This window comes from Quercus suber, unplaced genomic scaffold (genome assembly GCF_002906115.3).
Source record: "Quercus suber isolate HL8 unplaced genomic scaffold, Cork oak 2.0 scaffold_696, whole genome shotgun sequence".
NCBI lineage: Eukaryota > Viridiplantae > Streptophyta > Magnoliopsida > Fagales > Fagaceae > Quercus > Quercus suber.
Window position 1 is genome coordinate 1 of NW_027070137.1, and position 25,244 is coordinate 25,244.

Below are 25,244 nucleotides of genomic sequence, written 5' to 3' on the forward strand. Positions count from 1 at the left end.
AAAAAAAGTCATTTTTCTTTTTAACCCTATGGAGAGTTTTCCATGTAGGTTTAGGGCAATTTTCATGGACCCGACAGGATCTTATTCTACATTCAGTCATTTAAATAACATTTCGTGACACACGCAAATGCAGTGTAATATATATTTTTTGAGAAATGCTATATACACAACATTTTCACAACACTTTCATAATAATTTATATATGGTAGGTTGTTATGAGCTATTATTAGTGGGAAAATAAGTAATTTTAGTTATAAGTTCAAATTAAAATCTATAACAACTAATCACTTATGATTTTTCGAAAAAATATTGTAGATCGTAGCATTTCTCGAATATTTTACTTATGTTAAACCCAAAAAATAAACAAACTCTTCTCGGACTTATTTTAGGGTTTTTGTGAGGGTTATGACCATTTTGTTACATGGAAATGAGAGCCTACGTTGGGTACCTCATCCATCAAGTTTATTTTCTTAGGCCATGACCCATGTCTATTGAGCTCACCGCTCATGGACCAAGAATGTGCTGAATTAAAATGCTTGGATTTAGCCCATCTCTCTGTGTTTATTTTGCATGATTGCTAAGAAATAAACTACATGGATATTTGTCACTAATGATTTCACTTCGGAACCCTGGTCCAGGTTAGCCTGAATAACCTTGTTAAATTTAAGTGTTTGGTTTCTGTATTTAAATTCAGGCTTATGCCTATATTAAATTTGCGATGCATCATATATGAGTCATGTCAAGTATGATTTGGGGTGAGAGATCATCCAAGACAGAAGAAATCCTATTGGGTAGAGTTATCTGTGCACGTACATGGGACATGGAAAAAGCCTAACAGTCCATATGTTCGCACTAGGTGCATGCCCGCTGTATTTAGCACTTTTTTTTTTTTTTTTTGAGCAAGCGCTGTATTTAGCTTGTATGTGTGAGTGTCTCTATCTATATCAAAACTATTTTATCTCTTTGACTTTGAGAGCAAGACCCTGCTGGTATGCCAAATGCACAACACATGCGAAATTTTGCCAAATTTTCACTGTGAAAATCAAGAAGGTAAAGCCCTGCCAGATTTTCAACATGAAAAGTTAACAGTATTTCCTCATGCCAAAAAACATAGATAGAGACCACACAAATTTTACTTTTAAAGTTTCAGAATTTGGGAATATAAAATCCAAAAATCCTAAAACTTTAGGGGTATAATCTAAATTCTGAAACGTTAAGGTGTAAAATCCAAACACCACCAAACTTCAAGGTGTAAAATACTAATACTCCTAAATTTTAAGGGTGCAATTTTCAATTTACACAATTTTATTTTTTATAACAAAAAATAAAAACCAAACTAAAAAAAGAAAGACAAACTTTTGGATGTGATGGTGGGGAAAGCCATGGAAGAGACAAACTGAATTAGAAAAGGACAAGAAAAAAAAAAAAAATCAAAGATGTAGAAAGAAGATGAACCGATCAAGAATGACAGTAAAAAAGAAAAAGAAAAAGAAAATAAAAGAAAAGGATGAGAGGTCAGAATGAGGGAGTTACAAACTTGGAGAAGAAGATGAGGGATGGGAGGACTTTGAGAATAGGAATGGTGAGAGAGAACTAAAAAATAAGAGAGGTTAAGAGTCCATTTGGTTAGGCGTTTTGAGAGCTTAAAAGAGCGTTTTCAAAACTCAAAACTCTGTTTTGTAACCACAACTTTTTATTACTTTTTTACAAATGCTAATTTTATACTCAAAATACTGTTTTCCACCCACTTATATTAACTTAACCTAAATAGGTGGTGATAATAAAATATGGGAGGGTAGATAGGAAGCTTCTAGGAAGGTGCTTCCTCTTACAATTGCCATTACATTGTTTCTCTATTTACAAAAATACCATTACTTCAATTCATTAGTTCTTTCATTTGATAATCAATTTTAAAATTTTAGTTTAACAATAATAATAAGTCCCACAAAATAATAATAATACTAATATAAATCCGATGCATTATTCTAAAACGGTATAGTACACACTAGTAGCAAAATATTCGGTTCTAGTACCCAAAAATTTGATATGGATGCTTATTTGGAGTTTTTTTTTTTTTTTTTTTTTTTTTTAATCCAAATCCTTAGCTTGAAATCCTAGGTCCATTTTTTTTTTTTTTTTTTGAGCAAGCGCTGTATTTAGCTTGTATGTGTGAGTGCCTCTATCTATATCAAAACTATTTTATCTCTTTGACTTTGAGAGCAAGACCCTGCTGGTATGCCAAATGCACAACACATGCGAAATTTTGCCAAATTTTCACTGTGAAAATCAAGAAGGTAAAGCCCTGCCAGATTTTCAACATGAAAAGTTAACAGTATTTCCTGCATGCCAAAAAACATAGATAGAGACCACACAAATTTTACTCTTAAAGTTTCAGAATTTGGGAATATAAAATCCAAAAATCCTAAAACTTTAGGGGTATAATCTAAATTCTGAAAGGTTAGGGTGTAAAATTCAAACACCACCAAACTTCAAGGTGTAAAATACTAATACTCCTAAATTTTAAGGGTGCAATTTTCAATTTACACAATTTTATTTTTTATAACAAAAAATAAAAACCAAACTAAAAAAAGAAAGACAAACTTTTGGATGTGATGGTGGGGAAAGCCATGGAAGAGACAAACTGAATTAGAAAAGGACAAGAAAAAAAAAAAAAAAATCAAAGATGTAGAAAGAAGATGAACCGATCAAGAATGACAGTAAAAAAGAAAAAGAAAATAAAAGAAAAGGATGAGAGGTCAGAACGAGGGAGTTACAAACTTGGAGAAGAAGATGAGGGATGGGAGGACTTTGAGAATAGGAATGGTGAGAGAGAACTAAAAAATAAGAGAGATTAAGGGTCCATTTGGTTAGGCGTTTTGAGAGCTTAAAAGAGCATTTTCAAAACTCAAAACTCAAAACTCTGTTTTGTAACCACAACTTTTTATAACTTTTTACAAATGCTAATTTTATACTCAAAATACTGTTTTCCACCCACTTATATTAACTTAACCTAAATAGGTGGTGATAATAAAATATGGGAGGGTAGATAGGAAGCTTCTAGGAAGGTGCTTCCTTTTACAATTGCCATTACATTGTTTCTCTATTTACAAAAATGCCATTACTTCAATTCATTAGTTCTTTGAAATATTTCATTTGATAATCAATTTTAAAATTTTAGTTTAACAATAATAATAAGTCCCACAAAATAATAATAATAATAATATAAATCCGATGCATTATTCTAAAATGGTATAGTGCACACTAGTAGCAAAATATTCGGTTCTAGTATCCAAAAATTTGATATGGATGCTTATTTGGATTTTTTTTAAATTTTTTAAATCTTTTTAATTTTTAATTTTTTTGCTTATAATCCAAATCCTTAGCTTGAAATTTTGGGTCCATCCCTACTTGTAAGCACACAAATTGTACCAAAGTATAATTTGGCAAGCACGAGGTCAAATTTAGAGAGACTTATATGAATGTAAGAAAATTAATCAAACCTTAACCAAATAAATCGTAATCTAGTTCAATAAAAATTAATTATTTTAAAAATTAAATAAAAGTAGCAGACGATTAAATTAAGCAAAGAGATTATTAAAGGCAGTAAAAAGATGTAAACAGCTAAGAGAAAATGATTAAGGTTTTGAAGTATGCCTTGTAATTCACATCAGCATATGTTTATTATCATTGAACTTTCCCAAACTATTGCATGATTATCTAAACATCAATCTTGTCATCAATATTCTCATTAAAATCTCTGTTTTAAAATTTAAAGTATGCTCTTATGCGCTTCCTAAATATAAAATCAAGCCATCAATTGTATCAATTGACAAATAAATCAAAAGATATATCCAATTTTAAAATCAAATCATCAATTATTTCCCCGTTGACAAACAAATCATAAGAGGTGTCTAATTTTAAGATTAAGAAATAATAAACCAAACATTCAATTGATTATGATCACACGAAATAATAAGAAAAAAATCATTGAACTCATATTCAGGATACTATATTTATCAATTGATATAAAGCAAGAACAATTAAAACTACCAATGAACAATTATTATGGAAAAAAATTAAATCTCATAACTAAATATTGGTAATTCTCAACACAATTTCATCCTCACCTTAATTAGAAATTTAGCTATTCAATTTCATTCAAATAAAATATTAAATGAATATAATAAAATAGAGAAAAATAATAATAATAGTCACTGTGATTTCATGGAAGCACAGATGCAGCCACCATTGGCTGCTCTTTCCTCTGTCCCTCTCTCTCTCTCTCTCTCTCTCTTCTTTTTCTTCCTATTAACAAACTAATCTAAAGCCTTTATATATAAGAAAAGCCACCTAACACTTCAGCCCATTGCTAAGAAATAATATTTAAATGAGATAGAAAATGGGATAGAGAATCTGTTGGAAAGTGTATTTGAAAAAGTGGATAGATAAATGTAAAAATCACTGTTCATTCTTCAAACAGTGCAAAAATTTGATGAATTTGCTGGAGATGCTCCAACACCACACAGTGGAAATCATTCTAAAAAAATCCAAATCGGTGTTGGTGTCGTTGGGTTAGGGATTTGGTGGGTCAGGCACTCAAGCATACTACGGCATTAATTTCTATTTTCTGGGTTTTTTTTTCCCCTTTTACTAACGGCTTTATTATTTTGAAAAAATAATAAAATATTATTTCTTTTATTAAATAATATAAGTGAAAAACCAAAACAATGCTGTTTGGTTGTTTTTAACTGAGGAATGCAACAGATGCTAATTTAAAGCCTTAATTGATCAATTTTGAAGTTCAAATGATTCAATTGAATAAAAGCAAATTAGAGGACTAAAATAAATTTAATGAAACTTAAAAAATAGTTTTCTCAAAAAAAAAATTATAAGGGGACAAAAATGTACAATCGTTGAAGATCCGTTGTTCGGCATTTTGTCATCAAGGCATTTTTACTTGCGTTTGGCTTACTCCTGGTGGGTGGTGAGCACAAGGTACTCAACAAAGTGCTTAACAAAATAGAGTTAATTCTCTCTTTTTAATAGAGGTAAAGATAAAGAACTTATAGGTATTCAATGAACTTTAAGTTCCATTCATACCTTTAAATTGTGATCTTTCAATCGGAAAAAGGGTCATTTGTAATTTTGTACTATAGCTTAGTGGCGATATTATAGTTTTGTATTAGAATCCGTTTGGAAGCTGATGAAAGTTTCAATTTATTTTGGTTTTTAGCTTCTTTTTTGTATTTTTTATGAATTTTGTTGCATTTTTTGGTACTATTTATTGATCCTACTGTGTTATTTAACTAGTTTTTTTTATTTTTTTTTATTTTTTTTATACTTTCAGTAATACATTTTTAATTTCAGTTAAATAAGTTGTTCTCAAATGGACCTTTAGTATAGTGTAGGATTAGGAGCTGAAAATTGCAGTCTGGCACAATGTTTACATCCCAAACGACATGAAATGGGCTGAATATACCGAAGTCAGCACAAAGTTCTAAAATGCTAATGAACATAGGAGGCGTTATAATCCTGTGTGTACCTTTTTTTTTTTTTGGCTGAGAATCCAATGTGCACCTTCATCTATCATTCTTGTTACGTTATATTCAGACAACAGAGAAACAATTCTATTTATATTGTATATTCTTAATCATTAATTATGGTAAGCAAGAGGGAAAAAAAGAGAACAAGCACCGATATTAGGAGATGGTCTGGTAACTGCAGGCTGTCTTCCATGTTGATCTTGTACGTGCTACTGTTGTGTTCCTTTTATGCATATTACGAAGCTAGAGACACAATGAGGCCAGGAGAGTGGATTATCGACAATGGAGAAACTCTGGTTTCGGCTGGAGGGAAGTTTGAATTTGGATTCTTTAGTCCTACTGGAAGCTCTGGCAACAAAAGATATGTTGGAATATGGTACCACGAGTGAGATGATAACCGAACAGTTGTATGGGTTGCCAACCGAAACTTCCCAATTATCAATACCATTGGAGTTTTCAACGTTACAGAAGAGCTGGGGCTCAAGGTATTAGATACGACTGGAAAGGAATATTGGTCTGCAGATATAGGTACTAATCCTTTTCACATGGGTTTGCTTGCTTTTACTGAGTTTTTAAAATTGCAACCACCTGCTGTTTTTCAGCAGGGTTTTGATTGTTTCAGGTCCAATAATTTCCACCTTCTTTTACATCATAGTTAAAGTATGGATATTCTTGAACAGGTTTAGATTTTCTTACATTATCTCTTCTTTCACGTACACTTTTATGTAATAAAATATAGACATTTTTAAAATATCGATATTCCCGCAATGAATTATTGTAAAAAAATATTTAACTTTCTTGAAAAATATGAATATTTACTAGTCTTCATAATCTGTGAAGTAGTTTATAATTATCTAGAAGTGCGAAATAATAATTAGCCATTTTTCACTAAAGTAGATGTAGAAATGACATTAGAAATATATAAGATGACCTCAATATAAAAAGGGAAAAAAGCATTTGGATGGAGGACTAGAACAGTGCCAAAATTGTTTGAAATCACCACCAAACACAAACAATTGTTCAAAATGAATTTTATTAATTAAAAAAATAGTCTGAGTTCAATCATCCAAGGTTTTGTAGAGCTTCCAATAAATCAAGAGATAAAGATAGCATCTATGAAACCGATCTTAAATGAACTAAATACTAATCTTTAGTAATCCAAATACTAAACTAATCCCTATCATACCTCAAACTAAATAAATAAAAACTTAAAATGTGGAATAATCCAAAGAAAATCCAAAATAAAATTTTTTAAATAATTTATGATTGTGCTCCTACATCACATTTTCCCTTTTATGTTTTGGGTAGTTCACAATTCCTCCCCTAAACATTAAAACTAGGCTATTTCCCCCTTAAGTTTTGGAAGTAAGCAATAACTACCCCTACAACTCTCTCACTTGAACCCCAATAGAATCTTTTAATTTCTGGAATATTCTATTATGTAATATCTAAAATACCCTAACTAAATAAGTAAAATCCAAAAAATACTCTAGTTCTATTTAATTCGATTGGTAAATATTTTTATCATCGAGCAAGAGGTTTGGGGTTAAAAAAATCTTGTCTATACAAAAAACTAAATGCTATTTTGGTGATAATCATTATAACCAATTGCTATCATAACCAATTGGTGATAATCTTGTCTACACCAAGGGCAAGGATTTATTTTTTTAACCGAAATAAATTATTTAATAATTTCATATTGCTTTTTTAAAAAAATTAATGAAACTTTGTGTTCTCTGTAAAAATATATATATATATATATATATTACTTTCTTTTTATATTAAAATTTTCATCTACTTATTTTATGTGTGAATTTTCTTGATATATACACACACACACACAAAAAATCAAAACATACCCATATGAAGATGCTTTGCAAACAAACTAAATGACATATCAATTGTAGTCGAACAATGATTAACTGGACCAATTAGGAAAATAATTTGTTATTGATAATCTATTAAGATTATTTTCTTGGCAAAAGCTACATCGTCCACCCAAAAATATTATCAAATAAAAAATTATTAGCAAAATCTCATAATTAAGTTTATATATACATCATTGTGAAAATAATAAAAATAATAATGAAAATACAATTGCAAAAGCTAAAATATATCACTTATCTAATTATTTTAGTTTGACTAGACTTTGCTTTTGTCTAAATAAGTGGCCTTATAGAGTACTTCTAATACAACTACTGAAAGTACTTTATTTACAAAAACAATAAATTTGTTCACCCAAAAAGATTAAAAAATAAACAACACATAGTAAAGTCTCATAGTTTAATATCTAAATGGATAACTAAAAAAACTCAAATTCTAACTTACAAAACAAGTAATTATTAATTTAAATCAAATCAAACCAATGGGATGAAGAGAAAGGACCCGTGATTAGAAATTGGAATACCAAAACACCTAAATATGCATAAAAGCCTATGCACCTAAATGTGATTTGAAAAAATTAAATCAAGAATAACAAAAAGAACCATTAGTGGTTAAACAAAATTATTGAAACAATAAAGAATCCACCAAAAGAAACAAATCGAAGAAAGAGAGAAAGAGCATTGACTTTTTTGTCATGGACAACTTGGAAGGAATATGGAAGAGAAGTCGAAAGAAGTAAAAAGAAATTTATATGAAAATTAAGATAGAAGAGGAAATGTTGAAGTAGATGAAAGTTTAAACAAAGTGAAACATTAGAATTTAAGAAGATACAATGGAGAAAATTTAAAAAGCCATAAAGATAATTGGATGAAAAATTTAAGAAGGCAATGATTGGAGGAGATCAGAGATTGAACAAAGAAGACAATGGTTGGAAAAGATTAAAGGTTGAACAAAGTGAAAATTGCAAAAAAAATTTTCACTAAAGTAGATGTAGAAATGACATTAGAAATATATAAGATGACCTCAATATAAAAATGGAAAAAAGCATTTGGATGGAGGACTAGAACAGTGCCAAAATTGTTTGAAATCACCACCAAACACAAACAATTGTTCAAAATGAATTTTATTAATTAAAAAAATAGTCTGAGTTCAATCATCCAAGGTTTTGTAGAGCTTCCAATAAATCAAGAGATAAAGATAGCATCTATGAAACCGATCTTAAATGAACTAAATACTAATCTTTAGTAATCCAAATACTAAACTAATCCCTATCATAACTCAAACTAAACAAATAAAAACTTAAAATGTGGAATAATCCAAAGAAAATCCAAAATAAAATTTTTTAAATAATTTATGATTGTGCTCCTACATCACATTTTCCCCTTTATGTTTTGGATAGTTCACAATTCCTCCCCTAAACATTAAAACCAGGCTATTTCCCCCTTAAGTTTTGGAAGTAAGCAATAACTACCCCTACAACTCTCTCACTTGAACCCCAACAGAATCTTTTAATTTCTGGAATATTCTATTATGTAATATCTAAAATACCCTAACTAAATAAGTAAAATCCAAAAAATACTCTAGTTCTATTTAATTCGATTGGTAAATATTTTTATCATCAAGCAAGAGGTTTGGGGTTAAAAAAATCTTGTCTATACAAAAAACTAAATGCTATTTTGGTGATAATCATTATAACCAATTGCTATCATAACCAATTGGTGATAATCTTGTCTACACCAAGGGCAAGGATTTATTTTTTTAACCGAAATAAATTATTAATAATTTCATATTGCTTTTTTAAAAAAATTAATGAAACTTTGTGTTCTCTGTAAATATATATATATATATATTACTTTCTTTTTATATTAAAATTTTCATCTACTTATTTTATGTGTGAATTTTCTTGATATATACACACACACACACAAAAAATCAAAACATACCCATATGAAGATGCTTTGCAAACAAACTAAATGACATATCAATTGTAGTCGAACAATGATTAACTGGACCAATTAGGAAAATAATTTGTTATTGATAATCTATTAAGATTATTTTCTTGGCAAAAGCTACATCGTCCACCCAAAAATATTATCAAATAAAAAATTATTAGCAAAATCTCATAATTAAGTTTATATATACATCATTGTGAAAATAATAAAAATAATAATGAAAATACAATTGCAAAAGCTAAAATATATCACTTATCTAATTATTTTAGTTTGACTAGACTTTGCTTTTGTCTAAATAAGTGGCCTTATAGAGTACTTCTAATACAACTACTGAAAGTACTTTATTTACAAAAACAATAAATTTGTTCACCCAAAAAGATTAAAAAATAAACAACACATAGTAAAGTCTCATAGTTTAATATCTAAATGGATAACTAAAAAAACTCAAATTCTAACTTACAAAACAAGTAATTATTAATTTAAATCAAATCAAACCAATGGGATGAAGAGAAAGGACCCGTGATTAGAAATTGGAATACCAAAACACCTAAATATGCATAAAAGCCTATGCACCTAAATGTGATTTGAAAAAATTAAATCAAGAATAACAAAAAGAACCATTAGTGGTTAAACAAAATTATTGAAACAATAAAGAATCCACCAAAAGAAACAAATCGAAGAAAGAGAGAAAGAGCATTGACTTTTTTGTCATGGACAACTTGGAAGGAATATGGAAGAGAAGTCGAAAGAAGTAAAAAGAAATTTATATGAAAATTAAGATAGAAGAGGAAATGTTGAAGTAGATGAAAGTTTAAACAAAGTGAAACATTAGAATTTAAGAAGATACAATGGAGAAAATTTAAAAAGCCATAAAGATAATTGGATGAAAAATTTAAGAAGGCAATGATTGGAGGAGATCAGAGATTGAACAAAGAAGACAATGGTTGGAAAAGATTAAAGGTTGAACAAAGTGAAAATTGCAAAAAAAAAAAAAAAAATAATGACATGGTGCAACAAATGCGTTTTGTAAAATTTATTGCAAGGCTTCCATTATTTTATATAGTTTAGATAATGTTTTTTTTATCTTGATTCTTTATTAATTTCATTGTTTAGTTATGACCATTTTTTTTAAAGAAAGTTATGAACATCTAAATTAAAGTATGTGAATATATAAAAGCAAAATTATATATAAATTTAAAATCACCCCAAGATGAATGTGTAAAATCAATCTATTAATATATATATATATATATATGTTATTGTAAAAAAAAGTTAGGAGTACAAAATAAATAAGAAAAAGATGATTATGCGGCAAATGAATTGGTGTAATAAGAGCTTAATAACATTTAATGCTACGCTTTGACTTTTATATTTTATATAGATGTAGTATAAATTGGTGTATTTTATACATGGACAAAGTTTAACTACAAACTTGGTTGTACCAATAAACCAATGACTACAACTCTTACTAAAATAATTAACATGATTACATATTTTGAAAATCTTAATAATTGAATTGCATGCTCTTTATTTTCTTGATTACACGTATGCATTTCAAATTTTGTGCCAATTAGATGTTATCTACTATTCAATTCATGAACTTATTTTTTTATGCATAATTTTAGACTAAAAACTCGAAATTTAAAATTTTGATTTATGGCATAACTATTGATCTTTGATTTTATAGAAATTTTGCAAGTATGAAAGATATAAAAATAAAAAAATGTTAACCAACAATAGATTTTTCAAAATTCACATCCAATAAAAATATACTAAATAGAGTTGTAGTCATTGGCTATAACCAAGTTTGTGGTTAAACTTTGTCATTTAGACATTACATAATGGAATATTTTAGAAATGACAAAGTTTGTCTACACCTCTCAAAAACAAAATTAACATGGCAATATATTTTGAAAATAATAAAGTTTGGCTACAATTTGTAACCTAAGGTTATAAGTTTCATTAAAAAAATTAACATGATTACATATTTTGAAAATATAACCATTGAATTGCATGTTTTTTATGCTCTTAACACATAAGTAAAAAAATTTGCAATTTAAAAAATTAATTGATGACATAATTATTGATCTTTAATCTTTTTTTTTTTTTTAAATTGCATGTATAGAAAATATTAGAAGAAAATACAATCCAATTGTGGCATTGTCAAAATCCATATCCAAAAAAGATATTAAGTGAAGTTGTAGACTTAAACTAAAATTAAGTTTATAGCCAAACTTTGTTTTTTTGAAAATCTAACAATTGGATTGTAATTACATGTTCTTTATATTTTCAATACAAGTAAAATTTTGTGTCAATCAAAGTTTATTTACCATTTGATCCTAAACTAAAAATTTAAACATTTGATTAATAACATAGCTCTTTAGGAAATTTTGCAAGCATGGAGGATATAAGAAGAAATGTAATCCAATGGTAGATTTGTGAAATCTGCATCTAATAAAAAGATATTGAATGAAGTTATAGCCAAACATTTTCCTTTTAGCAATCATAGGACTTTGTTAGGGTTTAAGTGAAAGAGTGCCAATAAAGGATATTTGGTAATTCCTAAAAATTTATGAAAAAATTGCTTTATTTTAAAGATTAGAGGAGGAAATAAACTAACTCAAGTACTTTTTAAACCACAATTTTTGCGATCACAAGTTGACCCTGAGAAACCTGTTTTTCGGGCCTTGCCTAATGACAAAATGTTAAAAGACATCCACACTCTGTGGACATACTAAAGAAATAATGATGGTAGTACTAACTGAAAAATATTCTTTATAATGAATTTGACAAGAGCATGTTTGTACCTAAATTTTGTCAAGATGAGTCGATAATTGAATACAATAATCTTGTCTTTATATGATAATCTCACACCCATCCGCTAATAGGTTGTCAAGGTGTCAACAGATGAATTTGACATATCACATAAAATACATTTAAGGATTTGACATGCAGGAAGCTCAAAGCAGTACTACAAAGCTAGACAAGTCACAAGTTTGAACTTTGAAGTTCATGTTAAATAGAGCTAATTATAACTCATGTATTTAATGGCTAGTGACACTTGATACATGTGTAGAATCGGCTGTACAAAGTTGTGAGCCTTGCGGCATAAACATGATCCCCTCTCCATTGAGCACTGGACCAAGTTGTGGTGATCCTATTTACTTCAGTTTCAACTGCAATACTACCTCAGGCCAGGTTAGTTTCATGGCACCAAGTGGCACATATCGAGTCGCTAGTATTGATCCAGATACACGAACCTTTTGAATCCAAGTTAATGACAAAGGAAATCTGCGGCTCAACCATTTGTTGCCATTTGATTTAACTAGTCCAAGAAACTTTAGTTCTGAAATTTCAGCTGAAGTTGAGATTGGGAGCCACCACTGGAGCCTATTTGTAATTCATCTGCAAATTGCATTGATTGGTCACATTCGACTTGCAAATTGGCAAGAGATGTGAAGAGGAGGTGTCTTTGCATCTTTAGCTATCAATGGGATGGCGCAATGTTAAAATGTATAAAAGGTTAGAATCCTGTGTCGTTTGCCTTGTTGCCGAAGCTGTGATTTTTTTACTGTGCATTTCTTCTTTCTAAATTGTGATAATGGATGCTTTTGTTTCTTTAACCACAATGTTAGCCTATTTAACTTAGAGATTAAATTCTATAAAATATGTGGTATAAGTCCCTATTTTATAGCCTACACTCTACAGTATTATTTTGAACTCAATTAACCATGAAATCTCTAAGATCAAATACAAAAGTCATTTAATCTACATCATTCCGTCAAAATCTAACCATAATAATCACAAAAAATCCACGGGTATCAAAGGAACCAAAAAATAGACCCTACCCTTTAAATATTTGAAATATTTCATTTAAATCCTACCTTTTAAATAGACCCACTCCATTTCACTTTGAAATAGAGGAACCGGATCCACAAATAATGATGGAGAGTTTTGTCTATATAGAATAAAATATCTTTCATGTAAGAATAATTCCTGCTTTGCCGAAGTTTTCATTTACTTACCAGTAATCACTTTTTATTCTAACTTAGAAGTTGGGAGGTTTTTCCTAAAATTCAAAAAATTGCTTGTACCAAGTTTTTATTTATTTATTTATTTTTTGTTGAGGAAAGCCTGTACCAAGTTAATAAATGTTATATATAATAGTTTTGTAAGGGATGGAGCCATATTGGTACTAAGGGAGGCAATGGCCCCATAGTCCCAATAATTTTTAATAATTTATATATATCATGTTATTTATAAATAATTTTTAATAATTTACAGTGTCATGCTATTTATCAAAATTAGATTTTTTTTTTTTTAAAGATTTTGCCATCTAAAAAGATATGAAGTCACCCCACCTAAGAAAAATAAAACAGTCTTTTAAGGAAATTAAAAAATGTTAAGAAATTGTAATATCAGGTTCTCAAAAAAAAAAAAAAAAATTGTAATATCGCATGCAAATCAATAAGATTACTAAGTAAATTATACAAATTTTATAAAAGTCCTTAAATTCATTGTTTTTATGAAAATATGCATAACAAATTTTTTTAAAATTAAATTAAGGGATAAAATATTAAATTATTACATAAATTTTTTTTTCCAGCCACCATGAAATATAGGCCCGCCACTGCCACAATTCCATCAACTACATGCCCGGCAAAGTTTGCCCAAGCCTCAACCTTCTTCCTGTGTTCATCATCTTCAGCCTTCCATATCTCTGCATCCTGGACCATCCTGCCATTCTCTTCACTGGACAGTCTTCCCTTATAATTAGTGAAAGAGACTTTACTCATCAGGCCAGTGGTCATCTCCTTGGCAGAAACATTCAAGATACCATTAATGTCAATGTCAAAACAAACTTTTGCCTTAGTAACCCCCCTAGGTGCTAATGGAATGCCAGAAAGCTCAAATTGTCCCAATAAGTTGTTGTCACAAGTTCTATCTCCCTCACCCGCGTAAACAGAGAAAAACATAGAAGTTTGGTTGTCCCTCATGGTGGTATATATCTCCTTCTTCTTGGTGGGAATGGCGGTATTCCTCGGAATCACAATAGACATATCTGATCCACGAACCTCTATTCCGAGGGACAGAGGAATGACATCTACGAGCACTATGTCTTGAAGTTTCTTATTACCCATTCCGGTCAAGATTGCAGCTTGAACAGCAGCTCCATAAGCCACAGCCTCATCTGGATTAATGCTCTTACAAAGTTCCTTCCCATTGAAGAATTCCTGCAACAACTCCTGCACCTTGGGAATTCTGGAAGAACCACCTGTAACAACAACATCATGGGCTTATAATCGACAATGATCATAGGCTTATCACCAGGACCTTCGATGACCTTGAATGGCCAAAGATTGATTTCACTCTGAACCAAGGGATCGCTGAATCTCCTACCAATCAATCGCTTGGCATCTACATATATGACAATACCATTTTAAGGAATCAATAAAATTTGACAACAATAAAGCATAAGGAGCCGAAATAAATTATTCATTTCATGTCATAGGTATATATATTTAAGTAGAATTAGAAAACATCAAAAATTGGCAGTTTAAGCTCTTGCTGATGACCTTGAAAATTTTTAATTTAAATCGATACTATATGCCTGAACTTTGTAATAGAGAACTTTAATTAAGCTCATATTAACTACAATTAATAAAGCCAAAACTGCCCGTAATTGATAGCTTTTAAGTTTTAACACCATGCGTGGTAGAATTTGAATGAGATTGTCGCCTATAAAATGGTGAATATGAATGCTATAAAACATTGTGATATTCGGGTAAGTTCGTTCTTTTTTATTCTTCTTTTTTCTGGGTTTTTTTTTTTTTGACTGATTTAATTAGGTAAAGTATAGTAATATATTTATCATTCGAAGAAAAAGTAAAGTTATATTTTTATTCAAAAAAAAGTATAGATATATTTTTATGTAATTTAATTTCAAATAAAATAAAAAGGCAAATAATAATAAGCTCATCCAAACATATTACAATGATTAAGTCGAATAACCCTGCATCTTTTGCTAATATTTGAGTGCAAACTAATTTTGTAAAAGGAAAAACTAGAAACGTCTGGAAAATAAGTTCCATTTTTCTAGGGGTGGCAAAATCTGACACGACCCGCGAACCCGACACGACTAACCCGTTTATAAACAAGTCATGGGTTGAGGTTAAATGGGTTCGGGTCATATTCGGGTCGACACGGCTGACCCGTTTAATAAATAGGTCGTGTTTGTGTTCAACATGTGAACCCGTCTGACCTGTTTGACCCGTTTAGATAATAAAGGTATTAAATTTTGTTATTATTGCTTAATTTTGTTGTTGTAATTATATGTTTATTATTATATTTATGGTTGTAATTGTATTTTAATTTTAGATATATAGAAAATAATAATAAATTATTTAGATCATGTATGACCTATTAATCAAACGAGTTATTAAATAGGTTATTTGTATTAATTTTTACATGACTTATTAATTAAACAGGTTAAACATGTAGGGTTGGGTCAACCTGTTTAATAAACAGGTCGGGTTAGGGTTGAGGATTCTTGACACGTTTACTAAACAGGTCGGGTTCGGGTCAACCCATATAGTAGAGTACTTATGACTCGACACGACACGAACCCGACCCGCGAACACGAATTGACACCCCTACATTTTTCCTTTAAATTTTCAATAATCTGAGCAATTAATGCATGGGAAAAGTTTGATAAAAAAATTTATATATGAGACATTCAATTAATAATACTATTAATAAATAACAAGTTAAATTAGAGAATTTGTGAAAAGGATCTTTCCTAATTTAATTAGAAATTATTAAACCTCATTTAATTAGAATTTGTTTAGTATTAGGGTACAAGTTATCTCTATACTCCAGGGAAAATTTTATTTATATATGATACATATTAATTCAATAAGTACTAATAAATAAAATTTGATTACATAATTTATAAAAAAAGGTCAAACCTAATTTAATCAAAAAAATTTGTACTATTTGGTTACTTATCAAAAAAGATGGTGAATTTTAATTAATCTAAGCTAACATAGTTTGATATTATTTCTAACTACAAAAAATAAATTAATATATTCGAAGGAGACCAGGGACGGAGCCAAAAAAATTCATTCAATTTCTTCTGTTCTTAAGTAGTTTGCCTCCCTAACATGGTGAAAAATAGAAAATAAATGACTCCCACTCCAAAGAAACAAACATTGATACCAACATAAAATAAAAAATAAAAACTTCCCTCACATATGAAAGTACTAACTTTTTCACCTACTTCACTATTTTTTTTAAAGTAGCTTTTATGTTGTCTCATAATTTCCACCCATTTTACTAATTTCTTTTCTTTTTCATTATTATCACTCATTTCACTATTTATGTCACTTTTCTTGTTGAGTAATTCTACGTATATAATAGATTTTACAACATTAGTCTTATAAGATGATATATCATCATCACCCCAAAAAAAAAAAAAAAAAATTGAAAAGAAAGCCCGTCATTGAAAGTCCAACAAGTAAAACCAAGTACACGATAAAAATCTCGATAAGAGTAAAATCGTTACTGGAGAGTAACATTTGATCAGTAGACCTTCAGTGAATTTGGTCAACTGTAAGATTGCAGACCGTCAGTAAAACAGGTTGTTAGTAATACTGATGACTATTACACACATTAATGATTCGATCTTAAATCCTTTCCTTAACAAGGTTTGAATGTTACAGACTTCAGCAGACAGCCTCAAACAGCTAAGCTAACCATTGTAAAACCGTTACAAGACTTTAAACAAGGATATAATGGCATTCAATAGGCTATTTAAAGCCTCCAACGTTTGGCACAATAAATGCCCCAAGCATTTATTCATAGACATGCTGTATAAGGCAAACAACAAGAAGTAACCAGGGAGCTATGCATACACTTACACATTATACTAAGATTATCTCTTGCATTACTCTGTTTTTCAACGAGATAGACTGACTTAAGCATTGGAGGCTCCCCCGGGACCCTAGGTACCCTCTTACATTGTTTCTTTGAAACAAGTACTGGTGGTAGTCTATACCAGTGACGAGGAGCATACTGACGAGCTGCAGTTTTCTACTTCATCAGTCATATAAGGTTCAATTTCGATAAGTACAATCATAATAACAATCAAATTCTCAAAGCAAGAGTAAGTCATATGATTAAATTCACATGGTTAAAAACCAACGAGTACAATCGTAATGTTGATCAAATTCTCAAAGTGAGAGTAAGTCATATGATTAAATTCACATGGTTAAAAACCGACAAGTACAATCATAATGACGATCAAATTCTCAAAGCGAGAGTAAGTCATATGATTAAATTCACATGGTTAAAAACCAACGAGTACAATCATAATGGCGATCAAATTCTCAAAGCGAAAGTAAGTCATATGATTAACTTCGCATGGTTAAAAATCGACAAACACAATCATAATGACAATCAAATTCTCAAAGCGAGAGTAAGTCATATGACTAAACTTGCATGGTTAAAAACCGATGAGCAGTTTTTCTAAAAAGGAAAACAAAAATCAAGGCGCATGGGAAGCTCAAGATGAAAAGAAGGCACGTGTCAATCACCTAACGAGAAAGACACCTCGCATTAAATGTGATGGGATGAGAATCTCAGGACACAAAGGGGAGATTGAACTGCCAAAAACCTTTCATATTCCTATGCTCATCCAAACAAAGGATGACAAAGGAATAAGGGGGCAATTGAAGAGTAACATTTCATCAGCAGACCTTCAGTGAATTTGGTGGTCTGTAAGATTGCAGATCGTCAGTAAAACAAGTTGTTAGTAACATTGACGATCGATACACACATTAATGCTCTGATATAAATTCCTCACTTAAATGGTGCAAGTGTAACGAACATACAACCTTTCCAGCCACCAGCTCAAAGCTATTACAACTACCTCAAGTTGATCATTACATAGCTGTTACTGAACATTGAATGAGAAAGTTAAATGGCAATTAAATGAGCATTTAAGCCTCTAGCTCAACCATAACTAATGGATAGCGATAAAACGCTCGTCCATATTGCAAACCGTCCATGTTAATGATGAGTAAAAGTATGAACGAGTGTAAACGCATTAGTTCCATACAACATTTAATGCCCAAATGATAAATGAGCACAGAGCTGTTATTACCGTCCAATTATGCGCTTTTAATGGCCGTTATAGACGTTAAAAGGCTGAGGATAAATGGTCATTATTTAATGAAAGAAGAAGAGAAAAGAAAGGAAGAGAAAATATGGGGATCACTATTCAAAATCCCCCACAAAAGAGAGAAGAAAATATTTGCATGTGTTTTTTGTCAAACAACCCACATGTTTAGAGGGCAAATGTTGGGACCTAAAATTTCACACATTTTGAGTCAAGAAGTAAAGCCCAAGACCCAATGAATTCGGGCTTTAAGGAGTAGAGGATTTAAGCCCAATGTACATAATGACATTTTAGTAATTGTGTATTAAGGGAAGGCAAATTAGTAATTGCACTCACACCTTATGGGCAATTAAATTAAGACACATGGACACATATGGGCCAAGTGTCACACCTATCAAATTCCACTAGTTCCAAGCCTTTTGAATAAAATGAATAGAAAAATGGAGAGAAGCCTATACTTTTTTGGGCACTTCTATAGATAGAAAAAAAAGGGATAGAGCTAAAAAGTTTCAACGCATATATTCTGCAAAATGACTTTGTTTGATTAGGGTGAACTGGGTCCAAGGCGTTTTTGACCCAGTAAAGAGTATTTGGCCCATAAAGCCAAAAGGATGAGAATAACTTGCTATCACCTCCAGTAATAGACATGATGAAAGAAAATAAAAGTGGCAATGGCAAATAATGTGTGAAGGAGAATTAAAATTAGAGAAAATACAAGAGTAGCAAGGCAGGTGAGTAAGGTAAGGTCTTGACTTTGCCCTTCTGCATCCCTGCCAAGTAAGGGGAGTAGGGCCCATGGCTGATGAAATGCAAAGGGTGTGGTTTAATAGAGAGGGAAAGGACCTAGATTTGACATCTCGCTGAGACCACTTTTGGGCATATATTTGCTGGGAAAGCATCTTTACCAAAATGGGAAAAGAGTAGGTGAGAATCATCTAATGCATGCTAGAGGGTGGGAAAAAAGAGAATTAATGGAGGTTTTTAACATTTTAGGGAAAGAGATGTGAGGTGGCTACATGGTAGATTGACCTTTACCCAAAATGGGGAGGTTATTTGTCATAAGGGATAGGCTAAAGGCTCCTTAATGGGAGTATATAAGACTGAATGTAGGCAGTGTGTAGTGGGGCAACACCCAATTATACATGGTCAGGGTAGTGGGCAATGTGTTGAATGGAAGAATGCATGCAGTAGAAAAAAGAATGGATAAGGATGCGGGCAAAATGGTAAAAAAAGGTATCAAAGTTTAGGTATAAAAAGATGGAACAATACCCATGAATGGACTAGATGGGTAACACATAAACCAAGGAAAACATATGAGGCAATTTGAAGAGAAAAAAAGAAAAAGAAAGTAGAGTATATACGGTAGGAGAGTTAACATGCATCACTAGGGACTTTTTCCCTCCCTTAGAAAACACTAAAGATGACTGCTCTCATACTCCAAACCATACAACTTTATAGTCTTATTTGATGATAAGGTTGTGTCAGTAGGGGTTGAGATATTTTTAGTTAACATCCTGTTGAGAAAACTATTGCTCTTAATTATGTCTATTGAAACTTTTGTTATTTTATGTTATTATGTACTGTAGTTTCATTTTGAACTAATCATTATTTTGCTATATATATATATATATATATATATATATATTTGTTTTTTCTTCTTTTTTTATTTTTTTTTCTTTGTGGGTGTGTGTGTGTGTCCAGATTGGTTCCCAGGTGCATCTTGGAAAGAGAACTAGGCCCAACTCTCCACCCCTATCTATAGAAACCTTGACCCAAAAGCCAAAAAAGGCACCAACACCATTCTTAATGGCTACTAGTTGTTTTAACAGTCCCTTGATAAAATTTGTCCATTTTTATAATTTATTTACAGTCATGCTACACACACCAACAATACAACAAAAATTTTACAAAGTACGACTCACATTCATTCCACTTGGACCCCATTGCAATAAAAAAAGAAAAGAGCCTGTAAAATTATTTAGACTCTCTATTTTATTTTGAACAATTATTAGTTTACATTGTACTATCAACATAAAATTTATATTGTACACTAAATAAAAGTGTACAACATTGTACATATTTGCAAAAGGTGTACAATATTGTACACATTTGCATAAAAATGTAAGTATTGTACACATTTGTTTAGTGTACAATATAAATCTTACATTAATAGCTTAATGTAAACTAATAATTTTCCTTTTATTTATTAAGACTGTGCAAACATACAAAGGCCTGGATTTACAATGGTGAAGCCTCCATCTATGACAATATTATGTCCACTCACATATTTTGACTCATCACTTCCGAGATAGAGAGCAGCCTCAGCTATATCCTCTGGCTGGAGAATTTCACCCTTGAGGTTGGAATAAACACGATGAACTCCATCATCATCTAGCTTCAAGAAATCCTTTGCCAAAGGTGTAGCAACCACATAAGGTGACACGCAATTCACACGAATTCCAAACTGTCCAAGCTCCACTGCTGTATTTCTCATTAATCCAACCACACCATGTTTTGAGCTTGTGTAGCCATGAGTTGCAACTCCTCCTATGGTTGAACATATACTAGCGGTATTGATTATACTACCCTTTTTAGCTGGAATCATCACACGGGCTGCATGTTTGGTGCCAAGGAAAGCACCTACAAGGTTGACACTAACCACTTGTTCAAATTCAGCCTTGGTGTTGTCAAGGATGTTGGGTTTGGCTACCCCAACTATACCAGCATTGTTGTACATAATGTCTAATTTACCATACTTGGAAACAGCATGGTTAACTGCATTTTCTACATCTGTTTCTTTAGTAACATCACAATGGACAAAGGATGTAGATCGAGGATTTAGTTCTTTGCATACAGAGTGACCCAATTCATCTTGGATGTCAGCAATTACAACTTTTGCTCCATGTTTAGAGAAGAGTCTTGCAGTGGACTCACCAATGCCGCTAGACCCACCAGTGATTAACGCCACTTTTCCTTCAAGCCTGTCACATTAATTTTTACAAGATATTATCTCTCACTTTTATTATTCAGCATATTTTAGATGGTATAGTTGCACAAAATATTTGCTACAGTCCATGGTTAATGGATGCAGTGTCCAGCAAAACAAAAAGAAAAAGTATTTACCGGGAGAGAGAGGATTTTTTTTTTTTTCCATAGAGTATTGTTCTTTAACAAATTAAACATAAAAGGCAAGAAAGCTAAAAAAAATTTCATACCTTCTTGCTGCAGCCGAGAGTAATGAGAAACTTCCCATTGTCGAAGGAGTTAGAATATGTGTTGGAAAAATGAAAATGAAACCCAAATACATTCACCATCTCTTTTAATATAGCTGAGATGTCATAATCAAGCACAATTTAGTATCTACCCTGGACCCACAGCAAGTTGGGTAGAATAGTTAAAGTGGGCCACATGCTGTACTAAGTACTAGCTAGTAAATTTCCATTAACAAAATAAAAAATAAAAAAAAATAAGTACCAACTACTAAATTTATCGAGTGAGTCTGGTATTATAACTAATTCTACAATTTTATCACAATTTTATCACATGATGATCTGTAAATAGTGGAATCATAGATTTAGATAGACTCATTATTTCATTTTCACTACTTACAACTGGCTATATAGATAAATTGTGGCTAAAATAATAAAAATTGTTGTGACACTAGACATACTAAATTTATCTCGGTTTGGACACGTGAAGTTATAGTGGACTGTCAGATGGTTGTTAGAATCCCCATGGTAGACAGATGCTTCTAAATTTTTTATTTTTTATAGCTTTCTATTGGTGTGCAGTTAAACAAAACCATACGTCTCATTAAATTGAATGATATTACATGCTACTTGATCTAATGTAATTATATAATATAATATTTTAAAAAAGCATATAATAAGATAATATATATATATATATATATATATAATTACTCAAATGTAAACATCAAATAAACAATAACTATTTCTCAAAAGAAAAAAAAAAAAAAAAACTAGCCACAATTATCAATTTTAAAAATAAAATAAGATAATATAGATCATAAAAAGATGCTAGACTATATATATGAGATATATTTCTTTTTTGTATTGACTAGCATAGACTGATTCACGTGGAAGAGGAATCCTTTTATATCTTAGAGATATAAAGAAAGGATTTTTTTTCCCCTTGTATTGCTGAGTTGGGATTTTTTATTTATATTTTTTTATGGATTTTTCAATAGAGTTTTCTTTTTTTAGGTACAACTTTTTCAAACAACCCCTTTTTCAAAACTGAAAAATAAGCTATACCAAGCAGACAGTAAAGGGGTGTTTGGTAAAGTAGTTTGAGAATTGTTGTTTTTAGTTTTTTGAAATATGTGTGAGTGAAAAATTGTGTAATGTTGTTTAAAATGTGAAAATGTGAGTTTGAAAATGTGGAAATATGATAGTATGCTGCCATACTCTTTTATTTTATTTTTTTGAACAATTGTATCTAGGCGTACTCTTGAACGCATACACATGGCCAAAAATGCAAACCAACATACACAGACACATTGCAAATAAATCATACCGATGTTGAGCGTAAACCGAACATTTGTCATAGTAGATCAATGCCACAGAGAAGCCTCTGTCACCACACTTTTGACAAATACTCACCATAGTGGAGAGAATGAGAAGGGACCACCATAAAACCTGGGAATATTCTTAGGAAAGTGACAAAAGCTTAGCAGCAGTGACAGAGCGATGGGAAGAGAGATTTTAAGGTTGCGGAAATAGATGCTACAACATATGTCGAAATCTCTTAGAGGACATAGCAGAAACCTTAGGAGAGAGAAATAAAGAAAATTACTAGAGATATATATATATATATATATATATATGGGAGTTGAGGCGCGTTGGGTTTGGTTATTTGTTATAGATTTTTGATGTTAGGATTTGGAAGATTATGGAACCAAGGGAATGGATGGGCCAAATGGTATTTTACTTGGATCTTTGTTTCAATTGATTTGGCTAAAATACAAATTAAACTTTTTAAGTTTAGGGAAAATTTCAATTTACCTATCTATGATTTGACTAAAATTTAAATTATCTACTTGTGGTATAGAAGTTGGCACTTTGCCTACTTGATATTCACTCCTTTAAGCTTCCGTAAGTCACATATGTAATTTCACCGTTTGGCTTAAAGAACATTCTTAAGCCTTTCAATTCAAACAAAACTGTCAAAGGGATGGAAAAGATTGAGAAAAAAATTGTTGTGTGTTTGATTTGGTTTTAATTTTTGGTTGTGTAGACACCTAATTTTACAACTTGCATTTAACCAACCGGTAGATCTTTAGATTTGTGATACAAAATAAATCTTGATATTCTAACGATCAAAATGGTATGTCATGGGTTTTGATCAAGCCATCTGATCAAAAGTTATCATGCAAACAATTTTCAATGATCATGGCTCGCCTACACAATGGGCCTAATCACGTCCTATTTTAAACACTTAATTTTGATTGGTTCTCACAAGAATTAATTTAAAATTAATTAAGTGTGATTTTTTATTGGATTTCATTTTATTTCATTTTTTTTAAAGAAATAATAATAAATGTTTTTCTTTATGGCATCTTATCTACTCTTTTGAAAATTTTTTGGAGATATGATCCATGAAAAATTCAAAAAAACAGAAAAATGCTCAAAAAACATCATTATCTTCAGTAGCAACTTGAATCACATTTTTGGCCTGGAAAACTTTGAAATTTGGATTTCTCTATTTCTATAAAAGTTATAGAGAATTGAATTTCCTTCCAAAAAGATCAATCCCAAATCAATTGGAATTTTGAACAGCAAGTTATGGCCAAAATACGAAACAGGTGCAGAAGATAACACAAATTCAGCATTATCTTCAATTTTCTCTCAAAATTTCAAATGGGGATCAACATCAAATCTCTTCAAGCCTATCTAATAGACTTATCCTTTCCCTTTGCTTCAGAAGAAAGATTTTTGAAAAATAAATTGGATAGAGAAACAGATACATCCTGTGAAAAAAATTCAAAAATTCTAAAAAAATATTATTATTTTCAACAGCAATTTGAAACGCATTTTTGGCTTGGAAAACGTTGAAATTTGGTTTTCTCTATTTCTGAAAAAGTTTTAGATAATTGAATTTCCTTTCAAAAAGCACCAATCTTGAATCAATTGGAATTTTGAGCAGAAAGTTAGAGTCAAAATACGAAGCAGGTGCAGCTTCATCTTCAACTTCCTTTCAAAATTCAAATGGGGATCAGCACCAAATCCGTTCCAACTCATTTAAATAGGTTACCTCCTTCCTTAGCTTTAGAAGAAAGCTAATAACTTAGCTTTAAAGTTAAGCCATCCCTTCCCCTATAAATAGAGAAGACTTCTTCCATTCTCTAGACCCTGAATTCCCTCTAGAGAGCTAGTGAGAAAGCTAAAAAGAAAAGCTGTTGTGCAACTATTGTTCCTACTGATGTAGAACAGATAGCACATGCCTTCCTGGAGTAGCAGGGGCGCAGGAAGTCACAACGTAAGATCAAAGGGGGGGTGCTAGTAGGGGCCATCAGGGGTAACGGTGTCGGAATTGCATGAAATTTGGCAGGTTGAAGGGAAACGGCTTTTTGATCCAGATTCATTATTATGAATGTCGCCAAAATTTAAGCAAATTCCTTCATTAAGGCCCCGAAAATAGTGTTTTTACTATTTATAGTAATAT

At 30.9% G+C, this 25,244-nt stretch overlaps 2 protein-coding genes across 2 annotated transcripts; both read right to left on the reverse strand.

The window, feature by feature from the left end:
- Positions 1-13,989: 13,989 nt before the first annotated feature.
- Positions 13,990-20,501, reverse strand: LOC111995391 (heat shock 70 kDa protein 4-like; the record flags this gene model as incomplete). Its single annotated transcript, XM_065766258.1, has 3 exons — positions 20,480-20,501; positions 14,708-14,797; positions 13,990-14,654 (listed from the first exon to the last, which is right to left on the reverse strand). Coding segments are annotated over exons 1-3 (777 nt in total), but the record flags the coding sequence as incomplete, so codon positions are not given.
- Positions 20,502-20,737: 236 nt separating this feature from the next.
- On the reverse strand, positions 20,738-21,871 carry LOC111986441 (borneol dehydrogenase, mitochondrial). Its single transcript, XM_024018069.2, has 2 exons — positions 21,773-21,871; positions 20,738-21,538 (listed from the first exon to the last, which is right to left on the reverse strand). The coding sequence occupies exons 1-2, from the start codon at positions 21,862-21,864 to the stop codon at positions 20,764-20,766; spliced, it is 867 nt and encodes a 288-aa protein (XP_023873837.1). The 5' UTR covers positions 21,865-21,871; the 3' UTR covers positions 20,738-20,763.
- Between the last annotated feature and the right edge of the window lie 3,373 nt (positions 21,872-25,244).

Excerpts from the sequence above, each read along its gene's own strand:
- LOC111986441 (XM_024018069.2), bottom strand. The coding sequence starts at position 21,864 with ATGTATTTGGGTTTCATTTTCATTTTTCCAACACATATTCTAACTCCT. Across the intron at positions 21,539-21,772 it reads CTCTCGGCTGCAGCAAGAAG|GCTTGAAGGAAAAGTGGCGT; the intron begins GTATGAAATTTT and ends TTAATGTGACAG.